At 35.8% G+C, this 26,652-nt stretch overlaps 3 protein-coding genes across 5 annotated transcripts; 2 read left to right on the top strand and 1 right to left on the bottom strand.

The window, feature by feature from the left end:
- Positions 1 to 5,311: 5,311 nt before the first annotated feature.
- LOC118042999 (uncharacterized) lies at positions 5,312 to 10,862 on the top strand. Of its 2 annotated transcripts, XM_035050782.2 has the most exons (12): positions 5,312 to 5,513; positions 6,220 to 6,283; positions 6,424 to 6,591; positions 7,026 to 7,399; positions 7,487 to 7,570; positions 7,648 to 7,977; positions 8,300 to 8,429; positions 8,563 to 8,725; positions 9,118 to 9,246; positions 9,416 to 9,610; positions 10,161 to 10,283; positions 10,638 to 10,862. In XM_035050782.2, the coding sequence occupies exons 4-12, from the start codon at positions 7,123 to 7,125 to the stop codon at positions 10,746 to 10,748; spliced, it is 1,542 nt and encodes a 513-aa protein (XP_034906673.1). In that variant the 5' UTR covers positions 5,312 to 5,513; positions 6,220 to 6,283; positions 6,424 to 6,591; positions 7,026 to 7,122; the 3' UTR covers positions 10,749 to 10,862. The 2 variants fall into 2 exon arrangements, with proteins under 2 accessions (XP_034906673.1, XP_034906675.1); XM_035050784.2 differs by lacking the exon at positions 6,424 to 6,591.
- A 760-nt stretch (positions 10,863 to 11,622) lies between these two features.
- LOC118042997 (probable WRKY transcription factor 4) lies at positions 11,623 to 14,895 on the bottom strand. The gene is made up of 4 exons (XM_035050781.2): positions 14,356 to 14,895; positions 13,147 to 13,820; positions 12,890 to 13,048; positions 11,623 to 12,216 (listed from the first exon to the last, which is right to left on the bottom strand). The coding sequence occupies exons 1-4, from the start codon at positions 14,761 to 14,763 to the stop codon at positions 11,958 to 11,960; spliced, it is 1,500 nt and encodes a 499-aa protein (XP_034906672.1). The 5' UTR covers positions 14,764 to 14,895; the 3' UTR covers positions 11,623 to 11,957.
- Positions 14,896 to 20,937: 6,042 nt separating this feature from the next.
- LOC118042996 (isopentenyl phosphate kinase) lies at positions 20,938 to 26,363 on the top strand. 2 transcript variants are annotated; one of them, XM_035050779.2, is made up of 12 exons: positions 20,938 to 21,251; positions 21,615 to 21,842; positions 22,096 to 22,193; positions 22,538 to 22,580; positions 23,114 to 23,175; positions 23,314 to 23,370; positions 24,451 to 24,486; positions 24,567 to 24,644; positions 25,025 to 25,091; positions 25,197 to 25,259; positions 25,754 to 25,857; positions 25,994 to 26,363. In XM_035050779.2, exons 1-12 carry the CDS (start codon positions 21,194 to 21,196, stop codon positions 26,105 to 26,107), a joined length of 1,008 nt encoding a protein of 335 aa, XP_034906670.1. In that variant the 5' UTR covers positions 20,938 to 21,193; the 3' UTR covers positions 26,108 to 26,363. The 2 variants fall into 2 exon arrangements, with proteins under 2 accessions (XP_034906670.1, XP_034906671.1); XM_035050780.2 differs by having other exon boundaries at positions 21,601 to 21,842.
- The last annotated feature ends 289 nt before the right edge of the window (positions 26,364 to 26,652 follow it).

Raw genomic sequence — 26,652 nt, 5'->3', positions numbered from 1 at the left:
TAGTTGGCAGTGTTAATTTTAAAGTTAAGCCCGGACGGACAAACTATCTTCCCCTCTTCTTTTAGAATAGCAATTTTTTTTCCCGATTAGGCCTAAACGAAGGTCCAATAAAAAAGGCTACTAATTATGTTGTAGTGTAGATACTCTCGATGTGTTGCTTCTCAAATGGATAGGTACGGTGACTAAGGAGATCCGCTTCTTTGATTTTCTGAGTTAGAATCCTGGACCTAACATTAAAAAGAATTTATTCGACTCTCGAACTCGGTTAAAGCTCGGATCCCGCAGTAATCTCTCTGTCGAACTGGCTAAGATTTGCCGTGTCAAATTGCCAGTGAGTCCTAGGGCAAGCGACCTCGTGTCATGGGCTGAGACGACTCAAAATGGCTAGAGCTCGCTATCAGGAGATAGCTTCTGTGTTTAGCCGTTCAGCCAAACTTCTGGGGCCTGGTAAGAAGATGATTGAGGCCCAGAGAAAGTCTTGTCTTGTTTACTGGCACAGTCAATAGAGATGCCTTGCGATCTTGAATGAAATGGAGACTTGCTAAGGTCAAGGTTTGAATTCCAAGCTCCGATCCCCCGTAAATTGAAAAGAAATATATCCCATGTGCCATACCTTACTCGCAGTAATTGGCAATAAATTTCAGAACATGGTGTTTTTAATGCTTGCCATCACAGCGCGAGAAGAAAAAACACATCGCGCCATTAACTGGGTGTTGTTTGACCTCACACATCGTTATAACAAATCTTGCAAACGTAAAGCAGGCTCCATCTTAAATATCATGGTTCGAGGCCCAGAACAAGGTCAAGGAGAACAATCATTTTTAAGCAGTCAACTGCCTTGTTCAGTTCATGTAACTCGAGGGCAAGAGATGGCAGCGCTGCTCGATCATCCTATTAATTATTTTTACATCTCCTTCATATAATAAGAGATCATGTCTCCGCTCTGTTCCGAAAGATGGACACGCAAGTTAGCTTGTTGTGATGTCGAAGTAGTTGTTGATTTTGATTGCCGAGGGAACAATTTCAGGAGTGCTACGAGTGTTGTTTTGTAGGCGAGTTTCTAAACACAATAATTGACGAGTAGGTGTTTCAACAAATCACATATTGTCTGTCTTCTAGCTGATACAGGACCAATGACAATTTCTTTTAGATTGGGCCCTGAGATAAATAACCAGGACTCGGATTTGGTAAGGAAATTGAATTATATTTCGTCTCTCTCGCTCCCCCCCCCCCCTTCTCGATATAGGTGCTATGTAGCTAGAGATTCCTCATACATTAATTGCGAGTGTTCTTGCACCTACCGAACGAGACTTGCCTGACTCGTAGTAATTTCATGGACAAGACCAGCTTGTTAATTTTATAGTTTTGTGCAATGTCATTTGCTTAGAATAGTACACAAGGAATTGCCTTCACTCCGTAATTAAATTGTCTAACTCAACTGAGGCTAGTTAGGCCTCTGGACATTGTTGAAAGCTGTAATCTAGTATTATAACTTTGGCACATCAAACTTTGAAACTTCCAACCATAAGTCATCCTTCACCAAATTAGTTGAGTGCAACCTTCAAAAAACTTGGAGGATGTGAAATGAAAAAGAAAGGGGTGAAAGCGAGAGAAAAACAGCCTTGCTGGTCTTTGCCTACCTAATCTCTGCTCACAGCGTAGACATGTTCATTTTAAATCTATCACCATTTTCTAAGAAGCCTTCAAGGAATCCCAAAGATACTGCAAGACTGATATTTTTCTCAAAGTTTTTGTCTTTTTTTAAAAAGATTTCTTTTTTAAAAAAAATGAATCAGTACAAGACTTGGACGTACTCGAGAACGATTCTATATCATAATTAAATTGCATAAATCACCCATTAAACAATAAAGGATCCGGTCACAGGTCGACCCAATTGTTTGTAGGTAAACAATAGTTTTATTTATTTATTTATTTTCGTCGGAAGGATAAAGGCACCCATCAAAGAATTAAAATTATCTTTTCATGGTGGTTCTTTTCTTCAACTGGCTGGCGAGAACGAGGACAAAGCTCGACTAGCCGAACGGAGGAGGTGCCCTCACGCCAACTACTCCCACACGGCCACACGGGTTTCCACCAATCCGATAATGGCTAATCATAGGCAAAGAAAAACTTGAAGTGCTAATCATTATTGTTTTGATGAATGGTTGGGTGGGCTTCCGCACCTTTAATTGAAATATAATATAATATTGTCTATCTGAGTTCATTTTATAAAGAGAGAGCAACCATCACCTATTCATATATAGAAAATGAACATGGGTATTCATGCTTCTTCATTTGGTCGGGAACATTGGAAGTATCTGAATTCTTATTTCTATTTCTTTTCTTCTAATTGTCTCTCTCTCTCTCTCTCTCTCTCTCTCTCTCTCTATATATATATATATATATATATATATATATATGTGGGCTATAACACCCCATATGCTCAATGTCCACTGATATAAAGTACCAGTACCATTTCATTTTCTTTCTGTTAGTTTTTTTTTTTTTTTAATTTTTTTTTTCGCTACCATCTCGATTATTAATATCCAAATTCCAAGCTATTATTACATGAAAAAGACGGCAAAAAAATAATAAAAGCACAGTTCACTATTTTAAATTATGAAGAGAGCGCACCAAGAGCAAAAAGACCACTCTAAAATATATCGACTTGTAATGTCTGATTCAACAGAAAATGTATTTCTTGTAAAATTGATACTAACACGAGTCCTATCCAAGAAAATACTAACCAAGTTTCACCCAAATCAACATATAAAGAGTGTGTGTTTAACTCTCTCTCTCTCTCTCTCTCTCTCTCTCTATATATATATATATATATATATATATATAACAAATCCTAAAAAAGAAGAACATTTTCCCAATAACTAAGCAGGGCGAGCATTTTGAGGGTGTGTTCGAATTGTGTTTTGAAAAAAAAATTAATTTTTTATAATATTTTTATATATTTTTAATGAGATATAAAAAATAAATTTAAAATATATATATATTATTTCAATATAAATTTTTAAAAAATAATTTTTAAACAAATTCTCTGTCACTGTCACAAAAAGTAAGCCGAATTATTTAGCAAGGCAATAAATGAGTTGTTTGTAATGAAATTAGGTAGTTTGGCTAGCTGTGGTGCGATTTTGTGGAAGAAACAAGCTGGTTTTGTTCCCACGGACAACAAGAGTCACTTTCACATACCAGCTAGCTGCACTCGGACACCCACGCCGGACTCGTATCTCTCTCCTCGCCACTCAGACACGATCACGACCTTCGGATTACTTTAATTAACGTGCACAATGCTCTCCAACATGTTTCTGCTTCTCGTTTTTATATCGAAAAAGTATCTTGGCCCTCAATTATATGTCTCAGAGAGAAACCGGAAAACATGAGAAATGGGTTTAGCGGGGACATTAATCTCCTTATTTCGTTTCCTATTTTCCCTGTAATCGATTTCTTCTCGGTAAAATGCAGTTCATATATATATATATATATATATTTTGTCTCAGAGCGAGCGACTTAATTATTAGTCAGGTGGGATTAGGATCTAGGGATATAAACTAGCTAGTGCTTTAAAAAAGGAGATGGCCGTGATCCAGGCTACGACAAAGAAGCAAAATTTCTAAGAAGAAATTTGGCAACGTCCACCATCAAGTTTCACACACAAATATTTAATTAAGGCCACGATCGCTTAATGATTGGTTAAGCAATCATAATGCTCTCCGCCTTAATTTGGCAGGCCTAAAATACCAGATTTCTACGCCGATTTATTTCAGGGGTAGTTGACGTGTACAGAAGCATTTTTTGTGCGTTGAATATGAATTATATCACGGCTCCCCCCAAAAGTATTTTGTTTCTTACTTTCCTGTGATATTCTTTAGAATAATTCTCATTCAGTCTATCCAATCAATCCAGTCAAAAACAAATATTTCATGGCAGAATTAATTAAAGAATTCATGGATATTTTTATTTTTATTTTTATTTTTATTTGCCATGAAGTGAGATTTTCAACCCCGATAATTATAATCAGAGGACACCCTTTTGAGTACGAGCTCAATTTCCTTGAATTAGGAGTATTAAACGAGGACTCCTCGTTGGTAATTAAATGCTAACCTCCTCGCATTATTAAAATGGAAATTCCCTAATCAAGTTCATGCACGTTCTCGTGTTCGTGGATATGGCTATGCTACCATTCTTGCCTCGTTTCACTCCGTCCTTTAATCAGGAACGTTAATTAATATCACGTTTTTTCATTGGATTCCAGGTATAGTTCTGGAGATTTTCTCTGTTCATAATTATAAATATATTTATAGCTACCAAGAAATATTTAAAATTTAATACAGGATACATTCATAAATACGTACGAAAGTTTATATAAATATTAAATCTCATCACAATAATTTCGATAACACGTGGTAAAATATAAATATACATCAATATTGAATCTATTTGAAAAATCATCCAATATTCAAAAAAGACAGTAGAAAATTAAAAAAAATATATTTCTATATAATCTGGACGGGATATGTTCATGGTCCATTCCATTCTCATGTCCATGCTGGGAAGAAAATGTTTATACCATCTTTACTGGAATCCCATCTCGGAACGGATGATGCTATCCTTGTCGTTAATTACATGGGAGCTTTGATTTTTTTTTTTTTAATGCTGCCATTAGTTTTTATCATTTTCTTCCATCTCAAATTCATGATCACAAATATATACTGTTTAATCTTTTTCATGATTTTATTTGAATTAAAAAAAAATTTAGTATCAATTCCAACATCAAATTTTTAAGAATTCTCAATTAAAGTTTTCCATATCCAATATTTGAAGTTTTCCATCCATATTTATATACAAATTATGTTTTTTTTTCTTAATAAATAACATTATTCTACAGGAAAACTTAACTCCTAATTAAGTATTTTAACATAAATTATTAATTAAAGTATAAAATAATTTAATGATAAAATTGATATAAAGATTAATTTGAATGTAAAATTAATAATACTATTATACCACAGTAGCGCGTGTGAGAGATGTTCGAAAGTAGCCTGCATTGAATGAAAACACGTGCGAGAAAGACAAAGCGGGGCAGAAGGGAGCACCGTCATAAATTGATTTGCCGCGAATTGTCGGGCGAGAAAACATGGAAAACTGTAATACGCTGAGTTTAAAGTTTAAACTAAAAATAACATTTATTTTATTTTAAAGAAAAAGAAGATAGAACGAGACATATAGACAGAGAGGGAGAGGGGAAGGAGGTTTAAAAGGAGAGGGATAAGCAGCCAATCCAAAGGAAGAAATTCATAAAAATAGGATCCGAAGAAAACGCAAATCTGCCTGCCTACATTGTGCTGGACAAATATTACAACATTATATGATCGTCATTACACTAGACTCCTCGTGGTGTCACGTACGGATTCAGATACAGAGAGATTGATTCAGCGAGGAAAATCCGAGTTTGCTGACTCGGGTTTTCTTTCATGCATGCCGGAAAATATTCCTCACGGGTACTACTTTTCACTTTCCTTAATTACCATGTCAAATATTCTTCTTGTTTCACCTTTCCCTGTTTTTTCTGCTCTTCACCGTCTATGTTTCCCAGTTTTTTCTTCCTCGTTTGCTTTATTTACATGGTTTTGCTTTGTGAATTGTAACAACATTGGCAGCAACCCCCCTCGTTTCCTTTTCTTGAATAAACGCATGTCCATGGTGGAGTAGTTTTGTACGATCTTCTTTCTCTCTATGCTTAATCATTGCGTTATTTTTCTTTCTTAGTTTAATCATATTCTTGACTCGGTTAAGGTTTCAGCTTTTTTTGTTTTGGTGGGGGTGGAGTTGTTAGAGTTTTTGTCCTCAAAGAGTCAAGATTATCTCGGGTATTCAAATTAGTACTTTTTTAATTTTATTTTTCAATTGCATTTCCCCTTGTACATTCCTTAATTCAAGTTTGATTGCTATATTGTTTTCGATACCTAAATGACTTAGCATTTAGTGTTTTTTTTTTAATGTCACGTTGCACATTTCTAACTTCTAGTTGTTTTTTGTTCTCTTTGATAAGGACTTGTTTTAAAACAAAAAGGGAAAAAAAGGACTTGTTTCTTGTTGGTTTTGTTTAGTGGATGCTTAGCCATCAAGATTATCTGGATTTGTTTGTCTGCTACTATCTTCTTTGATGTGAACCCATAACAATCCCTTTTCATATTTTGTATTTAGGATTTGTTTGTTCTCTCCTTAATACACGGAGTTTGAGTCTAAAGGATTTCTTCAGAGAAAAAAGGTAGAAATTTTACCACAAAATCAACCAAGTTGTTTCTGTTTTTCTTCCATGAATTTGTTTGTTCGATAGTGATCATGCTGTTTTGATCAGAATTAGGAGGATTCAAGTAATATGGATTTTCATTCCCTCTTTTTCTTCAGGTATTTTTCAGTGGTGGGGTTAGGCGGTGTAAATTTGGTGACACTTCAATATTCAATAATCTCATCGCAGGATTAAATTTTCTTTCTTAACCGGAAGGCAGCTTTTTTCCTGGAAGCTACTCTGGGAGGCAGGCTGCCTTCTCTCTGGAAAGCATTTTGAGGTCAAAGGTGTGTACTTGATGTGAAACGCTAAAAATTATTTTTTTCGTTTTGATGCAATGAAAACTGATAAACTTGATGAAACAGCTTTCTAACTTTAGCTCTCCACACCTTATTCAAGCAATGGTCTCTGCTTGTCCCTTCCCTTTTTTTTTTTTTGACGGAGCAACTATGACGTGGAAAATTGTTAATTCAATTCTATACGGAAAGGTCAATCATAGAACTTCATTTTAAATTTCAATGCAGAACCAAAGATTTTCATGAATTTACTTTCTTTCTTGCTATGCATCGCATGAATTTATCGGCATATAGAGTAAGCTAATATAGAGATTTTGGCTTATTTTCGTTAGGGTAAAGATGGTCTTAATGCAGATGTTGTTTGTTTCTGAAGTTCTTTTCTATTTTTTTTATATTTCATTTTTTGTTTGGTTGGAATTTCGCAGGTTCATCATTTGCAACAAGTTTACCTGCTTGGTGCCTTTGTCTTCTCATATGAGTAAACATCTACTGGCTGAGGTTTGCTGAAAGCTTTCTGTCATAATGGGTGGCTGTGTCTCAACAAACAATGAAAGAATAAGAACAACTAGGAAACACATGCGTAAATCTTCCAAAAGTAGTGGAAAGAGTTCCACTTGTATTGCTGATGCCCCTATTCAACGGCTTAGTGATGCTGGAATTAGTGATTTTGCTCTTAGAGAGTTTGTTCGTCTTGACTTTGAGAAGGGTGCTGCAACTACCCGCAAGAGATCTGAAGTTTCTAATAAGACATTCCATCTCACCCAGCTACAATGGAACCATAGTCAAATTGATGCAAATGGTATGTCCTTTCCATCCATTGATTTTTAAGCCTGGGGCTGACACTTCTTGAACAGTTTTCTGACCATAAAATTTCAATTTTCTGCAGGAATATGTCAGGAGGAGGTATGGTTCGACTCTCTTAGTATTATGGATTCAGATTCGGATGATGACTTCATCAGTGTGCATGGAGGTGATACACATAAATTTATTGAAATTGTGACTCTTCAATTGGTAGTCAGTGCTGATATTGTTCTTTTGGCTGTTCAGATTGTTTTCCTCCTGTTGGTAATGCAACTGGACATAAACAAAACACTCAAATGCTTCAATATGGAGCTGCATCATGCTTTGTAGATGCTGGGTGCAAGTACGAGGGCTTCTATGAAAGTTACCTGAAAATGGATGGAGGAGGTCCAAAGGGCGATGAGGTTTCTAGTAAGATAAAGAAAGCTTTAGATGATCCTTGTGGAAATTTTAAAGGTCTCAAAGAGGGCATGCATGACTTGGCAGAGAAAACTCAAGAATGCAGAAGGAAATCGAAAGTAATTATGCTATCATTGAAGAGGAAATCTTGCGATGGAGAGGAAACAACTGAATTCTGTGAGTACAGATTGTAGTCTTTATAAGATCCCAGAGAGACACATTTATATCCCAGAAGTATTAGGATTGCCTGTAAGACATGACATTGCCTTGGTGCGAATTCCTATTGCCACACATGATATGCAAAACCCCCTGAAACTTTATACAAGTACGATTCATTTGATGAACACATGTTATGCCATTTAACGAGTTTATTCCAGCTATATAAGCTTTGAATTGAACCTTAGCATAGAATAGGTGAAATGTAAATTCCAGTTTTATTTTTAATGATTAAGATACATTTTTGCTTATTAATAACGAATGAGTGCGTGAACTGGTGCAGCCGAGAGACTACTGTATCGCCCAAGAGCAGGATTTCTGATTCCATGTTCAAAAGGGGAGAAGCCAACTGCTGGATGCTGGTCTGAGATTTCACCTTCAGTTTTTAAGCTCCGAGGCGAGACTTTTTTCAGGCATGATGTTCACTAGCTTATAATATTAGTTATTTGTGCATACCTACGACTATTAGTCAATGATATAATTTTTTTTTTCTCATATACTTTCAAGGGAATTGAACTGTCTAAACATTAATCTCTAATCATGCAGAGATAAGCAGAAGTGCCCTGCTCCGGACTACAGTCCATATGTACCAATTGGTGTAGATTTATTTGTATGCCCACGGAAGATAAATCACATTGCTCAGCATCTTGAACTTCCTAATTTGCAAGGGCATGAGAAAGTACCGTCGCTGCTGATCATTAATATGCAGGTCCTCTCTCTCTCCCACTCACACACACAATTTTGATTGCGCAGAGTTGTTTGTGTATATTTAATGAGGTTCTGGATATTATCTGATGAACTGTTCGACAGTTTTTATTCATTTCCACATATGAATTGTGACAGGATCCGTGCTTGTTGTTTACAGCAACATTTTAAGTGAATCTGCTAGTTTTATTTTGTTTAATGAATTGATGGTGAGTTCCCTGGGAATTCCTTTATAAGAACTTTGGCTGGGAGCGGCATGGTTGTGATCTCAATTCCCTTGAGTTGATTCTTGGGGTTCAAGTGATTGGACTGCTGTGCTATTTTCTTCATTGAATTACTAGGTTCACTTCAAAGTGATGGAACATAATTTTCTTATTATGGGTTTTCACGCTGCAGCTTCCCAGTTATCCTGTTTCAATGTTCAATTGTGATTCTGATGGAGAAGGCATGAGCCTTGTAGTATATTTTAAACTATCTGAGAATTTCAACAAACAGATTTCACCTTGTTTTCAAGACAGCATCAAGGTATTTCCTGAAATAATATTTCATGAAATTTCATACGCTAATCTGTGCTTGACATCATCTAGTCTTCCTTGTTCCATTGCTTTTTTATACCATGGCAAAATGCCTGGAAGCAATCTTTCCCCACCTTGTGAAATATTTTATTTGATGAATCTTATTGCATCCTACCCAGAGACTTGTTGAGGATGATATGGAAAAGGTTAAAGGCTTTGCAAAAGAGTGCACAGTTCCTTTCAGAGAGAGGCTGAAAATTCTGGTGGGGCTAGTTAATCCAGAGGAATTGCAGTTGAGTTCTGCAGAAAGGAAGCTTATTCAAAGTTATAATGACAAGCCAGTGCTTTCACGCCCTCAACATGAATTCTTTAAGGTAAGGATAAACTTTTTGTCTACGAATCACATCTGTTCTATCAATGTTTAGTCTAGCAATACTAATTTCATTCGATACAAACTTCCGCGTTTATTTAGTAAGTTGAGATAATGTGGAGGATCAGGATCATGCAGTTTTGGCCTTTTGGATCATGTATAATCCTCAATTCCACCACTAACTTAAATTGTTATATAATATTCAAGATATAATTTATATAATTTTTTAATATATTTTTTTAATTAAAAAAAATTTTAAAATTTTACAGGCCTGTATTAACTCGATAACTTAAACTATTAGGTAAAATTCTAAGATTTCTTTAACACCTCCCTCTATACTATACTAAAAAATTATTTTTATCTAATAGTTTAAGTGGTTAATTGAGACACTAAGATATGAGTTATTTAATTTTCTAACATACTAGTACAAGGGTGTGTTTTCTTTTTCTTGTGGTTTCCCCTTTTATAAAAAAAATGAAAAACATGGAGAAGGCGCCTTTAATTGGTTTTGGTGTTTACATTTTAGGAAAGTTGACTAAGCTTCTATCTTGCAGGGACCTAATTACTTTGAGATTGACCTGGATATACATCGGTTCAGTTACATATCTAGGAAAGGACTTGAAGCATTCAGAGATCGCTTGAAGCATGGAATAGCTAATGTGGGTCTGACTATTCAGGTACAGAGACCTTGCAACTTATCCCATTGTAAGCAAATTGGTTTCATCAGAAATTAATTTTTTTCTCAGTAAAACTAAATTATATTTTTTCATTTAAACATAGTAAAAATAAGAGAGAAGAAGAGGGGGTTTTGCCCTGATTTTGATGAAGCACATTGATGGAGTTAATCTCCTCCCCGTGATAGCTTCTACTGATTTTACTCGCTATTTTTAGACAAACATAAGCGTCATTTGTTGGTCATATGCCAAAACCTCGTTTGTGTTCCTGCAAGAATTGTTAATTTTTTATTCTCTCGTGAACTTCCTTTGTTTTCTCCTGTTTGTTTAAGTGTGTTTTTGCGATAATCTTGCCAGGCACAAAAACAAGAGGAACTGCCAGAGCAAGTGCTGTGCTGTGTGCGCTTGAACAAGATAGATTTGGTAAATCATGGCCAAATACCTACTGTTGTTACTCGGGATGATTAATTTGAATGGCACCAAGGGGATGATTCCGGCAAAAGAAACAATCTATAAGCACATTTTGTAGATTCCTTGATCTGTATCAACCACAAGAAAATGAAAATTCAGTTTTTGTATTCCTTTCCCACCACCATTTGTTTTTTTTTCACCACGATGATAAAGTTGATAAGAACCAGCACTGAAAGATCATGCGTGTGATAATGTCCTGTCGAAGGATGTCTAAGAGATAAATTTGGTTCAGTGAGCAGATAACCTACCTCATGGATCATTCTCCATGTTGAAAATCTGTTTACTTGAAGAAAAAAGGGTGTAACAACCGAGCAAATTTTCTTCTTAGGTAAACAAAGCTGCGACAGAAATATGACTATCAAGTGCCTGCACAAGCTAATTTGAAGATTTAAAACATGGGTGCCTTGGATTTTATGTTATAAGGTAATGGAAATCGAATTTGCCAATAATTTGATATTGTTCTTTATTAATGCATTAACTTTTTCCCAGTCAAATCACTTTGACTTCATTGAGACACCATTATACATCCACGTTACATTCCACCGAAAGTTCTCCAAAACTGCTGCGAATTTCTAGAATTAAGATGTTATTGTCACAGATCCTCCTTTTCCCTCTCGTGTATTTGCGATCTGGCGTTTCCGTTCTAAGGTTGTTAAAAGTGTTTCTTCCCAATTATCAAAGTTGAATAACAAACAACAGCTCCCTTGCGTTTCAAATTGATTCGACGCTACTGCAAATTAGAACCAGCTTCAAGATCAGTTTTGGGATGGACCAAACTTTGTGAAAACATCAAGCTAAACCAGCAGAAAAGGAATTCATTGGCATTACTTTCAAATAATGAACATCAACATAAAAGTACAAAAGAGCGGTGTTGTCACTGTCAAACATGAAATTCCAAATGCTGAAAGTGGTAAACAATTATATGAAACATTAATTTCATATTTCCATGTACAAAAGAATGCACAGAATATATTTTCAAGGAAGTTTGTCTCCGGTGAACTGTTTGACATACAATAAGAAAGCTTGCTTTATAATTTTTTCTCCGTCTCTTTTGGTATTGCTTCATCTTTTGTATATCGGGCAGATGGTTAAATGGGGGGCATTTATCAAAGTAATGGCCTCCAAGAAAAGATAAGTTGCAGCCATTCCCCGGTTCTTGGTAAACGTTTGTTGTTATCTTCCTCCTATGATACCAAGTCAGACAAGCTATGTTATCTGCTCTTCTTTTAACCGTAGACGTGCTGCAGGCTGCTGACTGTTGCTGTTTGATGCATGCTTCTCCAGAGTTTGTGGTTTCAGATGAGATGCATTACTATTGACTGTGTTGTGGCTGCTATTTTTAGCTGCTGGTACATCGTGATTATGTTTGCCCTCATAGGTTGTTATAACAGCTTTTGGGTCTGCTGCAGCCCTCTCGACATGTTTACGAACTTTGCATCCTGCGGTTGTGCATTTATAGTAGCTCCTGTAGATTGTACAAAAAAGAAGATAAGGGGGTTGAAGACACTCCATAGACATCCAAAAAGCAAGTGCCGCACACATTTAGAGGTAGAAACCAGACATTGAGAAATGAAGACACGTTGTCCATTTCCAGAATAAACAATGACTTACGAGTTCAGCAATTACACCAGCAGCACATTTCAGCATCAAAATAGGATGCAGCTCATTGTTGTCTAACCATTTGCACATTCATGACCTTCTTACATGTTTTTTACACCAATTTACAGCAACCATCTTTGGCCAACAAAGCTACTAAGGATGCAGCCCATGGATCACTATCCATGGATAAACAGCTTTATAGCACATTTCACATTTTAACAACTTCCAAAGGTAATCCCAAGAAAAACTATTTATCCCTTTTATAAGTCTAATAAACCTGTCACCACAATGATGAAGTGATCTCAACAAGGAATAACATTTATTCTGCCTTTTGTTTAATTTTTACCCTTGCACTGTTAGAAGCTCTTCAAGAACCATGAGCTTATGCCTGCACTGCATCTAAGTGAAAATCTAAAAACAGCAAATAGCCAAAGGGCGCAAGTAAACCAGCACGATAACCAATAATATGACCAAAGATAAGGATTTTTAGGTTTTTCATGTCCAATACAACCTACAGCCTATGGAGTAGGGAAAACCACCTTGGATAAGGATTGCCTTTGACAACTTTCTGCCCATACTTGCGCCATCTATAGCCATCATCTAGGAGATCAACTTCACTGGTTGTCTGCACAATGATTCTGGGCTCCGTTACAGTCCTGTGTGAAGAAGCTGGCTCAGTCACTCTAACCTCTGTACTTCTGCACATGACATGAGAGATTCCATTAGATATACAAGATAGACTATCAATCTTAGCCGGCAAGTTAGACCACTCTAAGATTTGCTTGCACAAAAGTACCTTCTCTTAGGATCAGGCTCGTCTTCATCAACTTCACCACCAGCTTCGGTATCACCAGCTTCCTCACTATCACTCATCCCAGATGCATGTTCAGTTGTAGCTTGACTGGATTCCTGATTCTTCCTATCTCTCTCTTTGCTGACATTTCCACTTTGAAATCGGGAATCTAATTCAGAATTCCCGTGACTGTTTGAATTGCCATCTAAGCCTCCAGTATCCTTTCCACGCTTATTGGATTGCGGTGGCTGATGATTGTGTTGCCCCTTGTAGATAATTTCAGTTACTTGACCATCAAGAGATCGCTCAACTTTTTTCTTGACAGGACAATTAGGATGTGTACATTTATAATAACTTCTAGGATACTCACTTCCTTTCACATGTTTCTGCCCATATTTCCTCCAGTTGTATCCATCATTAGCAGGCTTATCAACAGCCAGCGAAGAAGATTCAGATCTCTGATCAGACCGAGAGAAGTCCGAGAGTTCCTGTATTTTCACTCTAGAATCCGCTACTGAGCGTACCATCTGCTGCTGCTGGTGTGCTCCAGGAGTGCTAGTAAAGGTCGAAGACATTGCCGGTGTCGAATATTCCGGTTGAACATGCATAATTGAATTGGCTTGCGCAGCCTGAGCCGTGACCTGTGCTAGCGCCTGCTGGTGTGTCATTCCAAAGCCCTACAAACATCTCGAAAATCATAAGAACACCGGAATAGATAGAAAAAAGAACTGCAGGCATTCAATTTTAAGCAGAGGCATATTAATCACAGAGAGGGAGAGGAAATTAAAAAAAAAACACACACACACAGAGCTTTACCACAATGCAATTTTAATTCTAGTAGGTGTCAACAATTGAAACTGCTAGTAACTAAATCATTTAGAGGCTAAACATTTAGCATTCCTTCTGCTTAAAATCCTCATGGAGAGTAATCCAGGTCAAATAAGCAAACACATTTCTGAAAAAAAAAGAGAGAACAAGAAAGGTGGAAGATAAATGATAAATAAATAAATAAAGAGTTCTCTCATTTCATTGATGATTAGTAGCAATGTTTGAAATGTAAAGTTTTTTATTCCTTTCTCAGTAATCAAATTGAAAATTTTTTTAAGAAAAAAAGCAAAAAAGACAAAACTTTCTCAGGCAAAAATAAAGTAAAAAAAAAAAAAAAAGAGTTAATAAACAGCTGATGCAATCAGTATATAACCACTTGATTACCTGAGGAGAAAAGAGTCCGAACCCCGGTGAATCAGGAAGAGACACCGGACTAAGCCCCAGCGGCATCGAGAACATCGGCGGGGGAGGGACGATGGACAAGCTCGATGAACTGCTAAAGTCACCGGCAGAGCTCTTGTCATCGGGAGGTTTGAAATTAGGGGAGGCTATGGCGCCGGCGAGAAGCTGAGAGAAGGACTTACAGTCGTCGGAGTCAGAGAAGAAACTTGAGAGAAGAGTCATAGGGCCTGGACTGAAGCCCAAGGAACCAGGGGCCCCACTGGAAAAGAATGTTTCGGTGAAGGAACGTGGAGGGAGTGTTATGGTGGTCGGGCGGGAAGACAATGATTTGGAAGGTGGTGATGGTTGTTGCTGTTTTGGCTGCTGATGCTCCTTTCCATTTTTGGTCATTTGATCTTAGTCTTGTTTTCTGTGTGTCTGTTCTTGTGTCCAGTTTGTTAGTTTTGGTCTGGTGCTTGTTTCTTCGGCTTTTTGGTGGATCTGGAAATAAGAGGAAAAAAAGTCCACGCAGCTGATGCGACGAGGAGAAGAAGAAGAAATCGATAAAGCAAAAAGTAAGGACGTCTCTCTGTCCTTATTTTTATGGATAACTACATATTAGTCCCCAATCTATGTAATGAATCATGAATCCACCCTTCTAGATCTTGCAAAACCTTCCATCATCGTGACCCAGGTGGGAGCTCAAGCTCTTTTGTGATGTTTTGAATATTGGATAGTAAAAAACATAACATACGATCCAAAATGTTTTAAATTTCCATGCTCTATACAATTCACCTCCATGAAAAAACAGAGTCTTGCATTTAAAAAAGATATTGAAATCTCACGAACAGACCTTGCAGGTACAACAATGAGGTCGATATGTTACGAATAAATGATTGGGGACTGGTTTGTGATTCATTAAATGGATTTGGGATTGACTTGTAGTTGGACAGGCATCGATTTCTTTCTTCTTCTTTTTTTAGTAATTCTTGAAATCTTTTCTGGAGTGTTTGGGAAATCACTATTTTGTCCCCGTCGACAAGTGAATTGACAAGATTGCCAATTGGAGGATAATGCTCGGAGGTTTCTTGTTTAATTAAAAATCTTAAAAGAGAGTATTAAACGAGCGGAGCAATTAGCATGCATGTTATGCTAGTGCCACTAGATTTATAGCAGGTGGCAGTAATAATGGACCTGGGGATACTGCTATGATGTGGGTTTTGTTCCGTTTGGTATCCCCCCCCTGGAGGAGCCACGTGGCTAGATATGATTGGGCCAGGGAATCCATCGCCATGATTGTTAGCTTAGCTCAGTTCCCACCCTTATCCGTCGTCTAATTATCCTGGTTCAGGGGAAGTTCCATCATTTTTGTAATTGCCGAGGGAGATTGTACGTGAAGCAATGCAGTAGAATTACTACTCTATGATTTCTCGCTTTAATTTCCAGCATCGTGGCTGTTATTAAATTCCACCATAAGTTTAACTCGCAACATATATTAATAATTATCCTCTCCTTTTTCTAAAAAAAAACAAAGCAATATTGCCTCAATTATATCAAAGCTTCTTTGTCCTGAAATGTCAAGATCAAGGAGGGAGCACGGAAATCTTATCCCCCCAGTTTCTCATTAACACATGTCACAACTTGTGGTTCCCGCCAAAACAGTTCTCCTAAAATGTTTGTCCGCTTCGGGGATAGCTTGTCATGACTTCTAGCGAATCTTAAGACAACGTTTGTGCCGTGCCAGCAAGTGCATTGGTCAGTTCATAATGCCATGTCCGATGTTCAAAAAGTCCAAACCACACAAATAAAGATCATTGCAAGTGTGAACCATCACCCAGTTGTCAACACACAGTAGTGGATCAGTCATGCTGGGTGATCAGTTGGTTAATTTTGAGCTCTCATGAATTTTTTAAAGTATTTTTTTATTTAAAAATATATATAAAAAACATATATGCAAGAATAGCTGCAAGTCTTTCTAAACTTACATTGATATGCCCATAAATAGCAATAATTGTAACTGCCACACAAAGCATTCTTTTTTTTCCTGTGGTCCTTCTCTCCTTGTATCGTACTTTGCTTGATTTAGGGTGGGCAATTTATTAATTATTCATTTACACTCTTGTCTTTTAATTGTGATAGATTAATTCTTGTATTTTTCTAAATTCACTCAATTAATCCATGTGTTTTCAGAATCTATTGAATTATCCTAATGACAATCTCCTCTTAAATCTCAACACGTCTCCATGTTAACTCTATACTTTAATAATGCTTTTATTTTATGAAATTACTTTTTTTATATCTGTATATGGGTTTTGTGTTGATAAATAAACCGTCTTTGAGCGTTGAAAACGAGTTTTGATAAAAAGGTGGCAAGGTCTTGCCTTGAGGTGTGAGAAATGTGGCGGGCTTCTCCGCCTCAATTACCTGTTCTGCTGACGGCATGCAAGTTGTCAAACTGATATCATTGTTTTCAGTTGCGAATATTTATTGCCAACGGCAAATGCTTCGTGCGGGGCACCTAGGGCTGGCCCACACCGTGGCTGCGTAGAGAGAGACGGTCCCACGTTCATTATAAAAATCCAGATCGGTGGTGACGATCGAGCGAGGGTCAAATTACCCCTTGCTGATGCTACCCGTTTTTATTTTTATCTTGCTGCATTGCACGAAACACTTGAACGAATTTACCACACGACAATTGACATCAATCGGACAATTGGATCCATAGAATCCCGTACATCCACTCTGACAGTCCATGCTTTTTATTTACCGATTTATTAAAAAAAAAAAAAGAGCCTGGCAAGTCCTCAGATTTCAGGGAAATATTGGCAGCTGGGAAAATGCCGGTGATGTTAAGCAAGCTGTAGAAGTGCATGGCCCATGGCCATCAGGTCGCATCAAGTCCTATCGGGAAATATTGAATCTTTCTGTTTACAAACGATCCCTTGTTGATTGAGGCCGGCATCTTAAGAGTACATGAACTCAAGGAGGTGAATACTCGAAAGCCAAAGATCGCTTTCGTCCCGTCCCGTCAGTAAACATTATGTGGTTCTGGACTGTTTAATAATTGATTTTTTAAAAAAAAAAGCTTTAAATTAATATTTTTTTTTAATTATTTTTTATATTAGTATATTAAAAAAATAAAGAAAAACATAAAAAAAATTAAATTATTGGAATGCATGGTTAGACCCTTTCCGACCAACTGTTCCCTACGTCGATTTTCCTTTGAAACCATTAATTATCACACAGAAATCATCCGTTTGAACAAATGGAAAACAATTCACTGATTAGTCATTTGTTTTCCATCGGCTTTACGTGCCTTTGACTGTTAGGTTGTGATGGGTGGATGTTTTTTTTTTTTTTTAGCTTAGGGTTTACTCAACAAAAAAACAAAACAAGAGAGTTCTCAAGTAGTCTGGCTTTCTTTCATATCCATGAAGTTTTATGTAATTTTTGCAACATGATTTTTTCTAAACTTGTGTCATTACTCTTGCACAGACTCTTTGCCTGCTCCCATATCTATCATTTTTCTTGGTATTTTTTTTTATTATTATTACAGGTTACGACTCTTAATCTTGAAATTGTTCGAGCACTAGCCAAGAGGTACTGATCTAGGTCACTGGTCTGAAAATAATTTGTTAGCCCCTGCTGTACAAGTCTTCAACCTACCTCAATGGAACAAGTGAAAAAAATGCTATAACTAGTATTAATCTGAGTTTTCAAGAACCTGGTGCTAATATGCTGTAAATTTCAACTATTAGTCCTTGAAATTACACAGCTTCTGTACCCTGTAGAATAGTTCTAATCACTGAAAATTTCATGCGAAAACAGATTTCAATTTAAAAAATGAAGACAGTGCTGGAGAATTTTATCATTTCTTAAGCTTGGTTTTCACATTTTCTTTGATGCCTTTTGCTCTAACATCTTTTGAAATTTGGTACTTCCTCCAACATTTGAAGTTTGAAAATTGAACATGGAAAATGGTACTTCCTCTTGCAAAATAGGATATTACTTCATAACTCTTGAAATTTGTCCGTGAAAATTCTTTCTATTTTCTCATTAATTGGCAGCTGTTTCTGCATTGTGTTTCTGGGAATTTAGCTTAGGGTTTACTCAACAAAAAAACGAAACAAGAGAGTTCTCAAGTAGTCTTGCTTTCTTTCCGATCGAATCAATGTAAATTGACTGTTCTTGGCACGCTTCACTTCGCAAGCGTTGATTCCTTTTATTTAGACCAACTTAATTTTCATTGCTATTATTTAGACCAACTTAATTTTCATTGCTATCCCCTTTTCTAGTGTGTGTCTATATATATATATATATATATATATATATATATATATATAGATCAGGTTGTAGGCTTTCAGCTGGTATACTAAGTTTGAAAAAATAATTAAATTTTTGATGTGAATAAACAAGAGAAAACCAATAATATTAGGATTATTTATTAAACATAGACCATATTTAAATTTACAAAAATATAGATTTTGCAAGAATATAAATAATGTAAATAAAAATAAAAACTTATATAAATTTGTATGATAAATCAATAAAGAAAATATTGGTTACAAAAAAGAATGATTATAATGAAGCAAGAAAATAAATTTTTTTAGGAAAAATAATAGTTTGCTTTCCAGGGCTATAGAAATCCCCTTTATATATTAACACTGCTCGTGATAATTATTTTTTTCTTATCATATTTGTTTTAAAAACTGTAAATTACGGTTGTTTCTATATCTAAAAAAGCATAATATTTTTTTATAAATATTAAAAAAAAATGTATAAAAAAATAATCTCGAGCTTTCACTATTAGCGCGGTCATTTGAATGCCCGAGGGTATGGAGATTTATAAATATTTTTCAATGGGATATTATTGAAAGGCTTATGATATATATATATATATATATATATATATATATATATATATATAATGTTCATTGAAGTAAATGTACATTTAACGACAGAAATAACGAAACCAATAATATGTAAAGTTACACGCATGAAAATATCTACGACTGGATGGGTTGGCGGTTGGCGTCCCCGTCTTTGCCTTCACAAATAGCAGAATAGCACTACCAGTAAAAATCTTCCTCTATAATCGTCTCCATAGATATGGATATATGCTTGGGGAGACCTCTACTCCCTAATTGGGCTTGGTCTCCTATATGGGCTGTTGGGTTTATTTTCTTTTCGGCTGAAGATAGTATCAACGTGTGCTTTTCATTCAGTTTTTTCCCACTTGAATGTTCTTGTTTTTATTGTTATTTGAGTTTGTGAATTTTGAAGTTTCTTTAATTAAATATTTTTTTTACATATATAAAAAAATTAAAATGCTGGTGCATAGGAGCTTTTACTTGTATGACCGCCTCACAGGACAGTAACCATTTCAATAATATTTTTTTAAAAATAACATGTATTTCCCTCTAATTTCTTTTTTTAGTATTTAATTTTATAAAAACTATAATTTATAATTTGTTATAATTTATTTTTCATGTGGCTAACCCACTCCATAACTCATGATATAGGTTTGATAAGTTAACTTGATTGACTTGAGTGTTTTTTTAATTGACATTGTTTTTTCATAATAATCAGACCTTGTCAATTATTTCGGTTTATTTTGTATGAGTTTAGCTTGATCTCATGACTTGGGTCATGGACTTTGTGGGTTAACCCAAATCGACTAATGTTGTTTTATTGTGTTCTTTTTTAAAGATTTTTTTTTAAAATTTCACAATTTAACAATGAATTTATTGATAATTGGGCTTCATAGTTTGTTCGATTTGCTTTATAAGAAGTTATCTTGATCATGACCCATGTCACGTGATTAACATGCTAACTCAAGTCGATTTAGGTTGTTTTTTTTTTTTTTTTACTTTCCATGAGATTATTATAGTTTCGTCACTTGAGTATTATCTTGATTTTGTTTAGCTAAACTATATTTTTACTAGTCATTCGAATTATCTTTAAGCTTATCGAGTTAATCAAATTATATCGAGTTAACTTCTACCTAATTTTTATTTATCCTATGTATAAAAAAATACTAACCATGTCTAAATATTTATTTTACATTAAAAAAAAAATTATAAAACCCCCAGCCGAGTTCCAACCCACAATCCAATACATTAACACAGAAGTTCAATTGATATGTGGCGTATCATGTATATTAAATGGGAATTATATAAAGAAGTCATGCTTTATCATATAGTTAAAACATCTGGAAGAAAAATTAAAATCATGCTAAGACATGATAAAAATAAAAAAAAAAAAACAATGCTAAGAGGCACAAAATGAATTCGCACCATGCGTGACTTTTTCCATATCAATAAGAGGCACGAGTTAATGTCATGAAATTGAAATTCCAGAATAAAAACCTCTTGCAATATATATATATATATATATATAACTCTTTGTTTTAACAGGTTGATAAATCAAGGAGATTATACACACATTTATTTTGCATCCCAAGAACTAAGAAGGGAAGAAAAATACAGTATAAGTTTAAATTCAGTTGCATTTCTTCCTAGAACAATCTAATCAAGTTGTAAAATCATAAACTCTGATTGAAGTGGACAGAAAAAAAGAAAAAGAAAAGGATAAATTTGGTAATAACAGGGTGATAAACAAAGTGATTATTTGTTCTGGTTGGAGAACAAACTTTAATCCAAACAAAGCCAAACACAAAAGCTAACGAGTCACACCCAACCGATTCCAAGTTAAACCAGAGTCGAACATTCGAGTCACAGTACACTGTAGTTGAATATTGTGTTGACAGGCAGTGCCTCAAACCCCAACAGAGATTTGCAAACAACAGAGGCAGAAAAAACATCAGAAGAGAAGCCAACAGATGGAGGACACAACAACCCTCAGTGTAACCAAACCAATCCGTTGCATTGTTAAACTTGGTCTGTTTGTCTCTCTTTCTCGTACCCTTTCAAATATTTCTGCTTCATGCCTGACAAATTGTTTCTATTCACAATGTTTTGGTTTGATTGATCTTTATTGGTGTAAAGTCACTACTTTTTCAGTTTTTATTGTTGCTTGCTTTCTTGAGGATATATTTGATCTCGATTTGAAACTAGGCTGTGATTTTTCTTTTCATCATGCATGTGATTAAGTCTGTAAATTGCATCTAATATCCCATAAAGCCAACACCGGTATTCTTAATATATATCCGTGACAAGAAAATGAAGGAATGAAGAAAAAGATTCGATATCATGTGTGATTCTCTACAGTTTGTTGATTATGTTACAGTTTTTTTGTCTCAGGAGGCGCGGCAATTACTTGCAAGAATGATTTAGAGAAAATAAATGAAGAAAATGTTGAGATTGTTTCCTCACAGCTGAGGGAAGCCATGATTACTGGGTCTAGCTCACGAAAGGTTCTTGGGATGGATTGGAGCAAGAGACCTGGAAAATCAGGAATTTCTTGTGATGCTGACGATTTTGAGGACCAAAACTTGGATTCTAGCAGTTTTGTTGTTGTTCATGGAGCAGGTTATTTTCATAGCTATTTCTTGAATCAGCATTAAGGACATTGAGCATGAGTGAAGATTGTTTGTTCGGCTATGCATTTGCATGAATTAACAACAAAAAATTGTGGAGCGCATTGACCTTGGATTTATATTGGATTTAGAAAGGAGAGCTGAGTGATTGACCCCTTCCAGATATGTAGGAGTTGGTCTTCAAAGTGATGTCCACAGTCTTTTGGTAAAGATTTACGATGCTGATTTATTGTTTTTGCCTTCAGGTTCCTTTGGGCACTTTCAGGCAAGCAAATCAGGGGTTCATAAAGGAGGATTGAACAAACCACTTGTCAAGGCTGGTTTTGTTGCCACACGCATTTCCGTAAGATTAATATTTTGCCTTTCCCACTTGATCTTATGTCAAATCAGGGAGTATCAGACCTTTAGTGCTGGGTGGCTGGATGCACAAAGAGCATGTAAGGTTGAATAGAATGGGAAACAAGTATGGCATCGAAGAGAAATACCAACAGAAAATGCTCGATATGCTTTTCAAACCTGTTTGTTCCTTCCATTATTTGTTGGACTGCAGGATATTCTTTCAAACCCATCAAGTTTTATGTAATTTTTGCAACATGAATTTTTCTAAACTTGTGTCATTACTCTTGCACAGACTCTTTGCCTGCTCACATATTTATCATTTTTCTTGGTAATTTTTTTTTATTACAGGTTACGACTCTTAATCTCGAAATTGTTCGAGCACTAGCCAGAGGTACTGATCTAGGCCACTGATCTGAAAATAATTTGTTAGCCCCTGCTGTACAAGTCTTCAACCTACCTCAATGGAACAAGTGAAAAAAATGCTAGAACTAGTATTAATCTGAGTTTTCAAGAACCTGGTGCTAATATGCTGTAAATTTCAACTAATAGTCCTTGAAATTACACAGCTTCTGTACACTGTAGAATAGTTCTAATCACTGGAAATTTCATGCGAAAACAGATTTCAATTTCCAAAATGAAGATAGTGCTGGAGAATTTTATCATTTCTTAAGCTTGGTTTTCATATTTTCTTTGGTGCCTTTTGCTCTAACATCTTTTGAAATTTGGTACTTCCTCCAACATTTGATATTTGAAATTTGAACATCGAAAATGGTACTTCCTCTTGCAAAATAGGATATTACTTCATAACTCTTGAAATTTGTCCATGAAAATTCTTTCTATTTTCTCATTGGCAGCTATTTCTGCATTGTGTTTCTGGGAATATAGCATATGACTCTAACAAAGGTTTTTTTTTTTTTATGGCAGAGGGCATTCCTTCCATTGGAATGTCTCCATTTTCATGTGGATGGACAACTTCTGAAAGAAATGTTAGAGGCATTGAGAAATGAGTGTATTTGTTTACTAATATGGCTCAAATATGGGACTTTCCGTGATTATCTTCATTATTGATGATGGAGAATTCTGTATGATCTCTTCTAATTCTGGTCTCTAATTTGTTTCCACAGATGGCATCTGCTGATTTATCAATGGTAGCTCAGGCAATCAACTCTGGATTCGTACCTGTAAGATAGATTTCTTCCTCTTTACTTTATTTTGTGAATTGAAATCTTATGAATCATTGCTTTCTATAAACTTTACTATTTAAGGAACAAGAATAGTATGTATAATTGTACGCGTCAATCCCAAACTAGTTGAGGTCAATTGATCAAAACATACCAGTTCTTATCTCTTTTTTTGCTGTTTTGCTTGTCAAATGAAACTGAACTTGTATGTCAGCAGTAAAATTGCAGCACATGAAATTGCTTGGAATGCAGTACCCAGATATGAGGAAATACATGAAGATCCTGATCTTCAATGAGTGACAAACATATCGTATAAACTTGTTGACTTTGCAAATGGATGGAAATGACTAACCAAGGATTCTGAAATCTCAAAAACAGGAATTGTTAGTTATCTGGTCATGATGTTTTTGCAAGCAAACAATTGAATTCTTGTGTCTAAAAGTGCAGCATATAACACTCACAGGATTATATTTAGCAACCAACAATATAGAAAAGCTCAATGTTTGGATTCTGGAGAAGCTGTAAATTCAATAAGTTGCTAAAAACTTAATTTATAGAAATTTGGCTGCCATAATTTAGGGATTGCTCAATCATCATATAAGTTTCTGAAATTACAAAATATAGGACACAAATTTGTACTTTGAAATCCTTATCTCAATTCATCAACGCATAAACGCCAATCATGCAAGGCTTTTAGAGGTTGTAAGGTCTTTTTGTACTATAAAATTTGAATAAATGGCAGAGGAGAAATTTAAGTTGCAAAGCAGCAAAAAAAAAAAAAGACGGAGAAAGAGAAAAGAAAGAAAGAAGAAGGTGAAAGTTATGGAGATGAAAAATCCTCTCTTAGACCTCCAGCAACACATATCAGCTTATTTGTATATTTGTTATTGGAGGTGATGATGGATTTCTCACTTTGTTAGTCAGCATAAACCACTAGGACATATTTCTAGTGTGAACCCATTGTTTTGGTGTTTACTAATTCTTGAAGGAGGAGTGATCATTTTTCTTTCTCTTCATGTTCTTTGTTGGCTGGGTTTTTTCAACATGCTGTACTATCATAGATCTCGTTTTGCTTTATAGGTCTTACATGGAGATGCTGTACTTGATGATTTGCAGGTTTGTTCACTCTAAGGGTTGATATACTCTCTTGGTTTTTAAATTGAAACTGACATTTTTTTATTTGCTTATTTAATCAGGGATGCACCATATTGAGTGGTGATGTTATTATACGTCATCTTGCAGCCTATTTGAAACCTGAATATGTTGTTTTCCTGGTATCCTTTTTCCATGACATTATCTCATATTATTGCATTTCTTGGACAGAGCTTTGTGGTTCATTGTCAAATCACCTTCTGTTTCTCTCTGCACAACCAGAATCAGATAGCTCAAAGATGGTCCACTTAATTAATTCTACTCCTAGCTTTTATCCATTTCTCCATATAAACTGTACAAATGATGAGTTTTGAAGTAGGATCAAATTCTTGTCAGTTTGATGTTGCATTTATGATGAAGTTGATCAATTAGTTCCTGAAATTGACAATCTTAGATGGCCTCTGTTTTTGGGTAGCTAGGCCAGTCACCATGGCATTAACCTGCATATTTTGTAATAAAAAGCGCAATTCTCTTCTTGTTATCCAATTAATTTGGACTACAGACAGATGTTTTGGGTGTCTATGACCGTCCTCCTTCAGAACCTAATGCAGTCCTCTTGAGGGAGATCGGTGAGCACTCACAACAAACTCTATCTTTTCAATGGATGATAGTCTCCAAAATTAGTTTGATATGTCACCCTGGAAGGGCATAAGTAACCAATTTCTAAAACACAGCTGTGAGTGAAGATGGGAGCTGGTCTGTTGTGAAACCAACACTTGAGGACATGAAAAAGCAAGGTTTGTGTGGTTGTTTCAGCATTTGATGTTGCAAATTGCTATCTGTGAGTTGGATGTCCTGTATTAATATGCATGGCGAGTTCATAGCACTTGAAATAGGCGTTGCTAAGCAGTAGTAAAACAATGCCCTCTTATTTGCATCTACAAAAATTAGTTTTTCACAAAATTTGACCTTAAATCTGTACTTTCATCTGCAGTATGGTATTTCTCTAGAAGATGAACTCTTCCTTTTCAGTAGGAAGATTCTTGTGCAATAGAAATTAAATAAACATTTGGCATCCCCGTGGATATTGTTTACACCAGTGATATATAATTAGTGTTAAGAGATTCAAATCTCAGGACAAGTGCCTGGTGGTTTTCCTGGCTTGTTGATGCAAGTGGAAAATATGATTTTTCTTCGCCTTGATTAGAGTCCTCGCAAAGTGATATTCCAAAAGGGGATTATAAGTCCTTTGCTGTGAGATCAACATACGTTTTTTATTCCTTGCCTGCAGTTGAAACAACTGTTGCAGCCCATGATACGACTGGTGGAATGGCGACCAAGATATCAGAAGCTGCATTGATTGCAAAACTTGGAATTGATGTCTACATTGTGAAGGTGATTGATAGCTTTCAGCCTGGTCTTTGCTTTATACGCTGTCATTGTTTTTATTTTTCTTGATCCTTTTTCATATATATATATATATATATATATATATATATATATATATATATATATATTTGGTTGAACACAGGCAGCAACAACCCATTCTTCGAGGGCTTTAAGTGGAGAGGTGAAAGGCACTCTTCCTGAAGATTGGCTGGGGACCGTCATTCGGTTTGTTGGTAAAGGAAATAGGAACTGCTGAATGTTGGGAGATTTTGGTCAGAGGCACCGAAGACATGTCTCGCAAAATGTTAGAAAGATGTTACTTTTAGGACCACCCTGGCCGAACAGGATTCCTTGAAATTTATCTGGTAATTATTTGAGTAACTTGCCCTGGTCATATCTCATCAGGATTACCAACCAGTGATGCTCAATTGTTGAATCCTCTACGATAGCTCATCCACATCTCTTAAGAATTCAATTGATTGAAGCAATTTGCATGCTACATTGGATTTCCAGTCTTGACAGTGCTCATCCACATCTCTTAAGAAACGTAACAAATGCAAGAACCTTCCAGAGAACGGCATTCTATCTTGCTAAATAGGTTGTTAGCTTACTGTCGTATAAAGTTGTGATTCCACCAGTTAGTGAGGAGCCCGTCCTCGATGACGAGCAGCTTGGAACCAGGAAAATTGCTGGGATTCACTCTGGGTGCATTAGAGCAGCAAGGACCTCACAACGTGGTAGAGGATTGTGTAACCACGATTAGCAAATTGAAAACGGCCTTTTAGGGCCTGTTTCGTTTTT

This window comes from Populus alba, chromosome 10, assembly GCF_005239225.2.
Source record: "Populus alba chromosome 10, ASM523922v2, whole genome shotgun sequence".
Lineage (NCBI taxonomy): Eukaryota > Viridiplantae > Streptophyta > Magnoliopsida > Malpighiales > Salicaceae > Populus > Populus alba.
The sequence above is the reverse complement of the archived record's forward strand: the minus strand, read 5'-3'. Positions and strand labels throughout refer to the sequence as shown.

Coding starts and splice junctions, on each gene's coding strand:
- LOC118042999 (XM_035050784.2), top strand. CDS start 7,123: ATGGGTGGCTGTGTCTCAACAAACAATGAAAGAATAAGAACAACTAGG. Junction 7,978..8,299: donor AGAGGAAACAACTGAATTCT/GTGAGTACAGAT, acceptor GAACTGGTGCAG/CCGAGAGACTACTGTATCGC. Junction 8,726..9,117: donor TGCTGATCATTAATATGCAG/GTCCTCTCTCTC, acceptor TTCACGCTGCAG/CTTCCCAGTTATCCTGTTTC.
- LOC118042997 (XM_035050781.2), bottom strand. CDS start 14,763: ATGACCAAAAATGGAAAGGAGCATCAGCAGCCAAAACAGCAACAACCA. Junction 13,049..13,146: donor GAGCCTGATCCTAAGAGAAG/GTACTTTTGTGC, acceptor TGTCATGTGCAG/AAGTACAGAGGTTAGAGTGA. Junction 12,217..12,889: donor AAAGGCAATCCTTATCCAAG/GTGGTTTTCCCT, acceptor TACAATCTACAG/GAGCTACTATAAATGCACAA.
- LOC118042996 (XM_035050779.2), top strand. CDS start 21,194: ATGGAGGACACAACAACCCTCAGTGTAACCAAACCAATCCGTTGCATT. Junction 23,371..24,450: donor TCAACTCTGGATTCGTACCT/GTAAGATAGATT, acceptor TTTGCTTTATAG/GTCTTACATGGAGATGCTGT. Junction 25,092..25,196: donor AGTCCTCTTGAGGGAGATCG/GTGAGCACTCAC, acceptor TCTAAAACACAG/CTGTGAGTGAAGATGGGAGC.